This window comes from Etheostoma cragini, chromosome 21, assembly GCF_013103735.1.
Source record: "Etheostoma cragini isolate CJK2018 chromosome 21, CSU_Ecrag_1.0, whole genome shotgun sequence".
NCBI lineage: Eukaryota > Metazoa > Chordata > Actinopteri > Perciformes > Percidae > Etheostoma > Etheostoma cragini.
Genome location: NC_048427.1, coordinates 6,344,873 through 6,357,676, shown reverse-complemented (window position 1 = coordinate 6,357,676; position 12,804 = coordinate 6,344,873). Strand labels below are relative to the sequence as shown.

Below are 12,804 nucleotides of genomic sequence, written 5' to 3'. Positions count from 1 at the left end.
AAGAGACTTCCTATAGTCACACTCATCATGTTGTCCAACTACCTGTCAAGTTAGAGAGGGGAAATGCTATAACAAGCTTGTTTTTCCATTTTAGACCTTAAGTGATGCAATCATGACATAATGTTTCAAAATAAATAAGATTGTCTCGTTATAGAACATCCAAATTGGAGAACATTAAGTAGGTCAAAACAAAAAGAAATCAGAACAGTTAAATTTTTTCCTATGGCCCTAAACAGTCCAGTATGATGCACATCTGAAGGATGGTTTCTTTCATTAGAGGTAAAGCATACCTAGCAATTTCCTTCCAGTGATTTCTCAGTGCTGTCCTCCCAGGTCTGAATATCCCTGCGCTATTTTGTCGGCTGTAAAACACACCATTAATCACTGTGTTGTATCTCTCTACGGAGATCGCCGACAATAACTTCTTTTAATAAGCTCCGCCAAGGGCCGTGTGTCACTCAGATCCCCGCTTCCTGACAAAATATTAATAACAATAATAAACATCTCAAGTACGGTCAGGCCACTGTTGCTAAAACTGAAACGAGGATATGGCACATCATATCTCCTGACATGCAAATTGCTACATTTCCCACTATTCATAACCAAGAGAAGCTGGGGTACCATTTTCATCTTGTCTGCATTCTCTGATATGTCTCTCAAGAGAGCTGCTCCATAATTAAGTGAGCATGCTATATTACACTCATCAAGCAACAGGGACCCTGTACTTGCTATCGTAAATAATACAATAGAAAAAAAGAAACTCCAAAGTTACACAGTGGATAGCATAAAAGACCTCTAGGTACAATGTGTTGAACAGACGTCCAGCAACAGTCATGCCTTCGGAGCAATCTGGCCATCTTTCTAGGGCACAGGACGCTAACGGGGGGACTTGGCAGGCAGCTCAGGCAAAGATAGCTTCAGAATGATTTAGATAGCTGCGACTCTACAACTGCTGATCCATTAAACTTTCATGGGGACTTCATAAATTAAAACCATAACTGGAAGAACTTGAAATTCTACTCAATTACTGTGATTGTACAGTATATTAAAGTTTTAACGAGCCCCTGGGCATTTTCTCGCTCTAACACAAATACTATGAGGAGGGGGGGGGGGGGGGGGGGGGGGGGGCGACAAGAAAAAACACATGGTACCAATTGTGGTTCGATGGCTTTCGGATGGTTCACATCTGCTGTGTTAGCCAAAGTCCATCCTCCGCCTCTTTACCACCTCACATGTTTGAAGTTTATGATATGTTAGCATGCATGGGTGATAGGAACGTGGGGTTCGCTATTGCAATTATTTTATTAGCATGGCGAGACCTTTGGTAGACTTGGTAAGGTGCAAGTGATTAGAGTTCTGTCTTCCATTGTTGCGGTTTGGTTTGTTCCCTCTTTGCCTTGTGCGCAACACCGTGCTCCGCCTACCTATCATTATCAAGCCAGTGGCCCATACTGCATCACAGATGGGGCAGACAGAAGGAAGAGACGACAGCCCGCTTGCTTTTTGGAGAGATGAAGAGTGTGCAGCTGAGTGATAGAAGAGGGAGGGAGGGAGGAAGAGGGAGAGGGAGAGAGAGAGAAGAAAAGCTAGAACATAAAATGTAATTTGTCTCCACGTCACTGATGAAAAAACGATATAGAGTCTAGTTAAATGACAGAACACTTTTGCAATATGTTCAACTAAGCTGTGGTTGTAAACAGAAATGTAGTGGAGCGTACGAACATAATGAACTCTAAAAATCGAATATAGCATTTATCTTCTGTGGTGTTAAACGCATGGTTGGCAAAAGGTCCTCACACTTTTTGTTTTAAAAAACCTGGAGATCATTGCATTCTGCTCTTGTTTTTCATCTATCAAAATAAGACTAACGTTTTCTTAAACCTAGCAGCCTTTAGCTGGCTACACACAGGCTGCGTCGCGCGAGCGTGGCGTTTCTGTTGCGTGTCAGCTGCATGATTTTTCTATGTCCAACACACCAGAAATGTGTCTGATGCGGCGCTGCTGCTGCTAGGTGACGTACAGGGAGGGCTATCTTGGGACATAGTGCTGACAGATTCACTGAAAAATGGGTAAGCGGGCGGTTTATTTCAATAAAATTGGGTTAGGTTAGGTGCAATATTTGAAAATTGATTGATTTATTTAATTACATTTGTATCTGCATTAATGTCAAAACCTAGAGACTTTCAAACATCAACATGTCATTTATTAGTATTCATATCAAAATGACATATCAAAATGACATACTTGTGTAAGCTCTAACCTGTTAACATGGGAGCAGAAATAAAAACGGACAGGCAGAGGACACACTCACGCAACGCATCCAATGTGTAGCCGGCCTTACAATATCCTAATGCAACTACAAATACTCTATCCGATCAAATAATGTGAAAAAATAAATAAATTGGAATAATGGTTTAATCTCAAAACTCCTCATGACAGATTTTAATCCTCGATGCTACGGATGCATTGCAGGAGGTACTCAAAATGATTTAAGGTTTGATACCCAGCCTTTATTTTCACATGAGCACAGAGCATTTACCCGCCACTCATTTGTGTTACATATAAAAACAAATCCTAATTAAAAGTGTAGACACACAAGGCTGTGTTTTTGTCCAAGAATGGACACCTGACTGTTAATCATCACTAGAAAGAACAATTGGTTGCTGAGCTACTTTTGTTTTTTTGTTCAGCAACTAATATGAATAAATTACATTCCTGACTATGCAACTAGAAAGTGTTGTCATGTAACACACCACGGATAAAATGCTGATGTTGATTAAACATTATCTGACTAGATTAAAGCTCCTCTAATCTAGCCCAGAGGGGGGAAACAGTATTGCAATCTACAAGCAAAACAACAATCTTAGCAAGACCATAAAACAGATCAGGAGCACAACTGTCCTCCCTCCCAGCCACTCGGCCCAGTTACTGCAGAATGATAAACATTTGTTCAGCTCAAATTAAGCTGAGAACATGAAAGGACCTGAGGCTGAGAGGAACATGGGCCGCTGCAGATCACTTCTCATCTCTTCAGATGACAGAAATGAATCTCCTCACCCCTGAGAGAGAAAGACAACGAATAGAGAGGAGCCTTCTCTGAGAGAGAAGGCTCCTCTCTATTCCTCATAACGCTGAATTAAAGCTGGTGCTTCCCAGCTGATGCTTTGATTGAGCTAACTAGCAGCTTTTGATATAAACAGTCACAACCAGCTCCCTGCCTCCTTATTTGCAGACAGGCCAGATTATGTTAAATACACATCAAGGAATTAATCAGCCTTGTCATCTAGCCACCGGGTTTCTTTAGATACTGCATTTCTGATCCCACTGCCACAAATTTTAACATTTTTTAATTTAAACAGCCAGAATGAACAACTCCACCTATGGTACGACGTAAAAAAAAAAAAAAAGTTGCACCTTGCACGATGTTGGAAACTGTCTTGGAAAAGAGTAGTTTTTTAGTGTCGGGAGAACAATAGAAACAAAGGCGAAGGCTCTGCTGGACAGTGCAGAGAGAATGTGGTCACAGCAGACGTTTTTTGATAGAGAACGCTCCAGATTTCTGCTTGAAAGTGATTGAGGAGAGACAGCACAAAACACGGCTTCATCTGCTCTGTATCTGTTTGCCAACTGTGGGCCTGGTTGAAGTGTGAACCTGGATTAGGATGAGTTACTCCCGACAGTAGCTAAATAAGCGTGAGGATTTTACCTGCATATGAAACAAAAAGCAGAGCCTTGCTTTAAGTGTTTTTTCTGCTTGCACGGTGACCATCGCCATGGCAGCCTTATCACGCCGCTACAAGCAATCAGTAGGACAACTATGCCTGGTCATTGGCTCATGAACAAATCACAAATCACAAGCTGTTTTTTTCCCTTTCTTTATGCCCTCACAATGGCCGCCAGAGGACTGATTCACTGATCATGTATGATGGCCATCTGGAGAGTTAGAGAGGGAGAGGGAGAGGGAGAGGGAGAGAGAGAGAGAGAGAGAGAGAGAGAGAGAGAGAGAGAGCGAGAGAGAGAGTGAAAGTGTGCGTATACGCGAGAGAGAAAGAGAGAAGGAACGTCGGCAGGTATGCTCACCATGAAGTAGCTCTGCATGCATCACAGCAACACCTGTTACGTCTTTCTGTGCATCTCCTGTGGGCTTTGGGCTTGTGCCCAGCAGAGCCTAACTGTTGTTCCCCCAGGAATGACTAACTACTTCAGCTGTCTGATTCACACGAATGCAACAGCTGCATGTGGACTGCAACTCTAATCACGAAGGACTTCCACCAATGAACGGTCCACCTGTGATATGAAATATGACTGCTTTATTGATTCCCCTTTATGAATGCAATTATTCAATATTATCCCTTACTGACTTTCATTGGAGTCCTATCGCCATGATATCATCTTGTCATGTTATGTTTTACAAAATTGATACGTAATCAAAAACTGATTAATGAATCATTTATGAGAAGACTGATACCACTCACATGGCTGTACAGTGTAAAGCTACTTTCAGCAGCTGGCTACCTTAGCTTAGCATAAAGACTGGTTACATTCTGCAATTACACACGTTATTCACTTTTTTAAAGTTTAAGGCTCTGTACCTTAGACCAAATGGGTTAAAAGGACAATTCACCCCTAAAATCAAAAATACATAGTTTTCTGCTTACCAGAGTACTACTTATCAATCTAGATTGTTTTGGTGCAAATTGCCCAGTGTTGGAGATATTGGTCTAGAGATATCTGCCTTCTCTCAAACATTACAGAACTAGGAAGCATTTGGCTTGTAGTGCTCAAAGCGCGAAAAAAAACATAAAAAAACTGCAATCTCGCTTTCCAGGAATCATGACCCAGTTACTTAAGATGATTCACAGAGCTGGTTGTGAGCATTTTCATTTAGGAACTATTTTTTTTTTTACTAAACTACACTTGGCAGCCATTTCAACGTGCAGAAGAAAGTGTCCTCATGGACGAGAGGTTCGTGCTCTTAACATACAGTTGATTTTTAACTTTGGGGTGAACCTTTAACATTTTACTGGTTCTAGTGAGAGAAAAACAAGATTATCCCAATTAAAAGAAAATGCGTTTAGTATTCTACATTTACATACCTGGGATTGCAGCGATAGTAAAAAGCATTTATACAGGGATATAGGGATACAAGATTCGTAAAAGATATAATTGAAAACTGAATAAATAGTGTGTGGGGGGTGGGGGCAGAAACTGGGGAAAAAAAAGTTTGTGGGATGCAAGTCAAATTGTTTTTTAATGGGGGTGGGGTTTCAGGACTATAAAATCCTGGTAACAGCTTCTTTTTTCATTAGCAATATACTGTACTGTATATGTCTTCTCCCAATTATTTTTCAAATACTACAAGATACTACTTTGGATCAAAAATTCAACATCAATTTTTCTACAGAGGCGGCAGAGTCTAAAAATTAGGAATGGGCTTCTTGGGCCTAACTATTGGCTTTTACACAATGCGTCGCATATGTCCTTCATTTCATGTGCACAACGCAGAGGTGCTCACATCCTGCTGCAAAACAAATATGCTGGCACTGAGGGTAATGTAGCGTCTAGCTTCATTTTCCAGCACTGCAGTCATGTCTGTCTCTCCCTGCGCTGGCTCCAGGAGGGCCCAGCAGCTTAACAAGCCTCTCGGGGACCCAGACAGCAGAGAGGAGATGATTTTACCTCAGGACACAGTCTGACAGACACACACAAACACATATGCACATCCTCACACTGGGCAAAGACAAACAAGTGGGTTTAAAATGCACATCAAGCTTTCAGACACAGTTTATACACCCACACAAAGACTCATTTTCCTTGTTGCCTGGGCCGACTTTGTAGCTTTGCGCACGGCAGGAGACTCCTATTCCTATGTTCAGCGACTACATCACAGCTCTCTAATCCCCAACCTAAAGCCTAATAATCACCGCAGTTTGTGGTGTAAAATTGTCTGCTTCCAAAACAGCTGTGACAGGATAGAAAACATTCAGTCACCCACGGTAATCTAACTTGAGTTCAGATGTTTAGAGATTCCCTATAACCATAAGTCACAAAACAGACACTTCTACACAAATAAACAGCGGCTCACAGAGAGACCAGAGAGAAGCAATAATTTCATTTACATCCGCCAGATGACGGTTTGCTGCCGAGGTCAACATTTATACACTGTTAGCTGTAGTATCTGACGTGCTGTGTGTGCGCCAGGAGAAAATTATAGCAATCAATGGGTATTGAACACCAATAGGTCTTAGGGTTGTGCTAATAACAATAAGGATGGGTGGCTAGAGGATGTAGAGCTCTGAAGCAGTATGAGTGAGGGAAATAAAAACAAACAAAGCAGGTATAGTGAGAATTTATTTTTGCGAAATAACACAAAATATGACTTGTACCAACACTCCTAACATGGTTGACCGTTTTCATTTTTAAAATATTTATTTACTAGAATCATTTATTTGTCATTATAAATGATTCTGATGAAATAATATTTAAATGAAAAAGCTCATCGGCCATTGTAAAGGCTGATACAATAGATCGGTAAAATGCCTAATATCGGCCAATCTATCGGTTGGGCTCTTTTTGGATTATCTAGGTTTTAAATTACAATATTTCCAAATGGAGTTCTGGATATACTCAACATTATTTTGCTCATTACTAAGACCATAATCATTTATTAAATGATTTCTCCTTCTTTGGGAATAAAATAGATTTAAAGCATTTGGACATTTAAACAAATGAAAAACTACTTCTGTTCTTCTTTTTTGACAATTTACCATTGAAGAGAGCAATTAATTTGATGCACTGGAGCTCTGAACAATATCACACAACCAGTTTAGTTAACTGTGAAGTCCAAAATTGAGATTGTAAATACGATGGGATTAACTCTGTCTGCAGCACTGCTTTTATGTTTTGAGAAAGGCATGTGAACTACAGTTTTTGTTGGACAACGTGCAGAAAAAACTGACTCTTTGCAAGGAATGAGTGAAGGTAAAAGGTCAATGACAGACACATACTCATGAGTTTACCTTCGCAGATCCGGTCTAGCCTCTGCCTCTTCACTTTGTGTTTGTCAGTCAGGGACATGGCGTTAAACACAGCACTGCACAGGACGGCACGGCTCGGCACAGCACAGCACAGCACCTCTCCTCCTCAGCTGCAAATACTGACAAGGTTCAGAATCCTAGTGCACTGTCAGCACTATTCCCCGGGGCATACCGCCTCGGCACATACACCTGTAAGAAAGGCACCGCACAGGAAAAAAACTGGTTAACACAACACCGACACACACGTGCTGTATATACACACAGTATTGATGTACAAACACCGAAAGACTCTTGACACGGGTAGGCATTAAAGAGTCCTTGACTACAAAGTCACTCAGCCTCTTGCTCACAAAGAGCTCGGGAAGCTGCAGGCCACACACACACACACACACACACACACACACACACACACACACACACACACACACACACACACACACACACACACACACACACACACACACACACACACACACACACACACACACACACACACACACACACGCTTACTCAGATACTGTTGGTGACAAAGTGCCCCATTTGCTCAGAAAAAGTGGCAACGCTTCCATGCTCTAAAAGCTCAATTTTTCTCCTGTTTGAAGTGTGTTTTCTTTCACTAACAGACACTCATCTGAAGCTCCATCTAACTTGTCACTCACTGGTACATTACTTATTGATCGTAGTGACATTTTAGGTATCTCGACCCCGATGGCAAATAGCAATATACTGTTTCCTTCTTTTATGCCCTCAAAGCAATTCAAGACAAAGCAAGCATAGACAGACATATCCATCAGACAAAAGTTGATCTAAGTAAATGTGAAACAAGCCGATGGAACTTGTGAGGAGAGATTTATTATGTGACAAAATGAAGCTCTGTGCTGCACCTGAAGGTTGACAGATTGCCATGTAATGACACATTCAGGCCAATAGAGGGTAGTTAAAATCTACTCATCTCACTTACACCTCTATACCATCTAGTGTTGATTCATTACATTCCTATTTCTCCTCTAAGCTCACACAAATACAACTTCTAATGCAAAGGCAAACAAATTACATTTCTAGCAAGAGAAGTTATTCTGACCAGGATTTGGATTGGAAATTGTAATCACACAGAAAGTTGAGCAGGCTGACCTCGACAAAGCCTTCCATTCAATATCAGTGACAGACACGCAGACAAATACAGTATTACAAACAAATATATCTTTTCTCTCTATGTTAGAGAGAAAAACACTGTGTCTTTTTTCATTGGCATTTAGAGTTAAATGATTGCAACACAAAAGGGATTAAATGTTGCACTGAAAACTCAAATTCCACATCTTGCTCATCCAGGACCAGGGCCAGGAGCGTCTCTCCTTTCAGGCAGTGCTGAAACCATTAAAACATCCCTTTTTTGCCAGAAAACATCAGTGCAAAGTTATTACTGGAAGTCTTCAAAAGTCCTTTGTAGTCAGAAAAAAAGTGACGAAAGACAAAAAAGTTCAACAAAAAATCAAGACCCTTGATCATTATCTGTGAGGAATCAGGGTGTGGAGTCTAGCCTTTCCATAGTCGTCCATAGTGTATGGACACTGTTTCCATAGTGTAATTTTTTCGAGGATTTGTATTACATAGTATAGACAGGAAACAAAAAAGAAGCCTTTGCGCTTAGTGTACAGTGAAATCCCGACATTTAACATCTCAGTTTTAGAAATGGTTCTGTGTGCAATCCGATGTAAACCAAACCAGAGAAGGTCCAATAAGGTGAGAACTTCCAATCTCGTGAAACCTTCGGGCTTCTGAACTGGATGCAGTTCTACTCTGGCTCCATATGAGGGTACTCAGGGGCAATTGCAGAATGAACCCTTCAAAATCCCCTTTTCCAGATATACATTTTTTGTTTCTTTAAATGTTGCATTTGAAAAGGGAAGCAAAGAAAGTACACACTGCTGCTAGTCTTCTTAAAAGTAGCTTGTTTGTTGTAAAAATCCTTTGAAAATGTCAATGACGTCATACACATTGTACCGCCAGAGATACTGCTTTACAACAAGCTCTGAATCACTTCCTTTGTTCTCTTGAGGCATTGACAACACAGCTGACAGGTTATGCTCTCCCTCTCAATACAGGTGCTAGAAAGAGGTTTGGTTTGCTAAGACCACGCTGAAATACATACACACACACACACACACACACACACACACACACACACCGACACACACACCGACACACACTCTTCGGATGCCATCAAGCGGGATCTCTGGTCGTAATCATAGTCCTTTGCTGACCAATCAGCATTCATTAGCAGAATGCAACAATGACTCGTTCATTCAACTTTTGACCTATAATCCATGTTGAACTTGCAAAACCTACAATCCAATCTGTGATTTCGCAACAACAATCAGGCAAAAGAGACACATTTAGCCGCTCCATAGACTCCCATTCATTTAGCACCCACCCGCGATCACCCCCAGTGGAACTCTGGTGGAAGTGCAACCAAAATCAGCACAATGGGGCTTATTAAGGAGTGAACAGACTCTGTCTATACACAATTTTAAAGCTCTTAGCTGAACGATAACTAACCAGTTAATCATTAAGAGTGTTTGTCGGACAAAACAAGACATTTGATGGCATCACCATGGGCTTTGGGAAAGTGTAATCCATTTTTCACTATTTTCTAACGATTCATAAACCAAACACACAGTTGATTAATCAAAGATAATTTCCATCAATCATGAGAGTAGCTGTCGCCTCACACAATTTCAAAAAAGTCACCTTTAGAAATGATTTTTGAGGAAGGAAAAGTATTCAATTGTTTGTTAGAACTAAAGGATATCCACCTGTTTTAGTGAGAAACAAAACTTTGGTTGAAACAAAACAGAATACCTTTAACTGCCTTTTCACAAGAAACCTGTATTTTCATGAGTAAGCTGCACAGCACAGGTCATTTCCAGGGTGTCTTTCCAGCAAGGCAGTACTCTGGCTCCAGTATGTTAACGGACTGCTGCAAGGCCTCACCCTGTTACTTGATTCATTTCAGTTCCTCTCTCTGTCACCCCTCCTTCCTTTTCATCTGTCCATCTCTCTGTAGTGCTGCTGCCTCTGAGGTCTCTCACACCGAGTCATCAATCACTGGGCCCTCTTCCAGGGCTGTCCACTTGTGTGTGTGTGTGTGTGTGTGTGTGTGTCATAAAGAGTAAGAGTGACAGAGAGGGAGGGAAGTAGAGAAAAAGAGAGCTCACAGAGGCTAACAAGACCCATACAGAGGCCAAACCTTCCCCCAATTCTTATTCCCTCTTCTCTACCCCTTCTTTTCTGCTGCACTCATTCCCTCAGCCAGCTTCAAGCAGAGAATGGTCACACACACACACAAAAATCCCTGCATGACTTTATGAAATACAGCCAAGCATGACCCCCATGCTTTTATAATAAAAAGATAAAACTGGGCACAATTTCTCCATGATTCAAAGGAAGAAGCTGTAGCAAAGTTGGCCGTGCAGTCAGCAGGTCCTGAAAGGGTATTTAGGCAGGGATTTTGCACTCCCAATCCAAACGCAAAGGTCATATACATGAATCTTAATATTTAAGAGGCATTAAAAGTCAGAGGATCGATAAAACTCATTGCCTGCGGGGCCACAGCTCATTGAAAGAGAAATATTTGTGTGAGAGGGGCAGAGCCATTAAATGTAGGAATCCATATCTGTGACGGCCGGCTCTGTCTCCCAAGGACGGCTCCGCTGTGAGCACAATCACAGTCCACAAAGTCTGCTCAATGTCAGTAACACACAGAGATCACTGTCCGAATACTGTCTGCAGGGGAGGGGGAAGGGCAGGCCATCAGTTGCAGGAGTTTAATGCAGCCCAATAGATAAGAGACATCTACACACAAAGCGGTGGTTTCAGTTAGTACTGAAACAATCAATGAATTGAAAATTGGCTAAAACTGGGCCGATAAACAATTTCTAATCTATTAATCATTAAATAGATAGTTGTTTTTTTGCTATGCAAAGATGACACCATATTTTGTTGATACATACAGGACAAGTCAATCTATTGGGAGGAAACCTAGCTGGTACAGAGGATGTCAGTTCTTAAAAGGTAACGGTAGCTCATTGATCATTTTCTGTTGATTGGCAAATTAACTTATATGTTCATTTTCAGTTTTATATGTAGAAACCTTGAACTGTTATTTGGACAAAACAAGAAATTTAAAAAACAAAATGCGTGATTTATGGTTCTGCGGAGGCTCCTTGCAGAGCTATCGCCGTAGCCTATGCAAGTGGCCTGAGGTTTACAGTGACTCATTTATTTCTCCTGTCTGTTTAAAATCAGAGTAACCAAGGAATTTTTGTAAGAATAGATTGTTTTATTTGTTTATAACTGAGTTGTTGGATTTTCCCCGGGTGTCATGTTTGTTACAAGATGGCGCCGCCACAAGCTTTAACATTCAAGTCACTTCAATCCTGGAAGCCCTTCAAAAAAAGTTAAAAGTTAAGTTAAAAACGCTGCATGCACCGAATTGCCATAAACCAATATTCATATTTATTAATATTATTTTGACATTACATGAGACAACCTAAATGTCTAGCAGCAGATATTGCTATAACTCAGTAAACAAGTCATATATATTGATATGTGAATGCTAAAATGTAGGAATAGGAAACGTGTCATTTGTCTTTTTTTTTCTAAGTCTTTTTCATGTGAAATACAGTATTACATTGCATAACTGAACATGTCAAAACAATGTAGTAAAAGAAAAAAAAGGGTTATATGTATATTGCATATGGTGAATAAATGAATTCTGCTGAGCGAGGCTAAACAAACAGAAGTGAAGTTGCCCTGTCTCATTTATTTCTCCTGTCTGCAGGATCTATCATCTGCCCGCTAAGCAACAGCTGATAGCTCTGCAGTCCAGTTTCAGTCTCCACCCAACACAACGGCTTTAAGAATGACAGAATGTCAAAAAAACAAGCGTCAAATTGAATTAATTTGCAACAGCAGCTTCATGTAATGTGATAACATTTAATGATGGCAGTGCCGTTGTTGCAATCTATCTTCCTATTGAGAGACAAACACTAACAGAATTGTCTCCGATGTGATTAATTGACTTTGCAGAAATAAGAAAATAATTTGGTTTGGTAAACAGATACGAGCACCGCCCCTGACAGGCTCTCATTAGAAAGCAGTGATTACTTACTTTATTATTAGACACTTGAGGGGAGGGGGCTACTGATCTGAGGCAATATGTTAGTCAAAGATTACAGATTACAGTTACAGTTATCACTCCATGTGTTGACGAAGATCATTGTGATATGGAAGAGCCTAAAGAAGAGAGCAGAGAAGCGGGTTCTTTTTGTTTAACTCTTGTGTGGTGTTTTTTGTTACATAGACAATGTTCCCTGGTCTGTTGGACCCACCACATTATTAGGCTTTTAAATGAAATAAAACTGTTTATGTAAAAATACTTAATAGATGTTTACTTTAGCTCAATTACCAATGACATACATAACATGTATGGTTCATATTTGTATATTATACTACCCCTGTGAGATCACATTTATGATAATTATTTTTAGGGGGGGTTTACCATGTGCGGTCATTGAAAATAATATTGTTATTATTTATGTAATTATGTGTTTAAAGAATATGAGCCAAGGTCAATGACTTTGAGTTAGAAGAAATTATTATTATTTTGGCAAACATTGAAAATGGGTCCCACATACCCTAACACCATCCAAGGGTTAAGACAGACAGTCATATGTTGTTTAGTCGGTGGTGGGGGGGGGGGGGGGGG

The 12,804-nt window shown here is 40.6% G+C and overlaps 1 protein-coding gene across 4 annotated transcripts in view; it reads right to left on the bottom strand.

Annotated features, from left to right (window-relative positions):
- ctbp2l (C-terminal binding protein 2, like) overlaps window positions 1-12,804 on the bottom strand; it is a 93,092-nt gene that overhangs the window by 45,063 nt on the left and 35,225 nt on the right. For 2 of the 4 annotated variants that reach the window (XM_034861490.1, XM_034861486.1), the window contains exon 2: window positions 7,020-7,226. In XM_034861490.1, coding sequence (XP_034717381.1) covers window positions 7,020-7,077 — 58 coding nt within the window. In that variant the 5' untranslated portion in view covers window positions 7,078-7,226. Of the gene's footprint in view, window positions 1-2,983; window positions 3,042-7,007; window positions 7,227-12,804 lie in introns of those variants that run through there. The other 2 variants (XM_034861485.1, XM_034861488.1) reach the window with 2 other exon arrangements.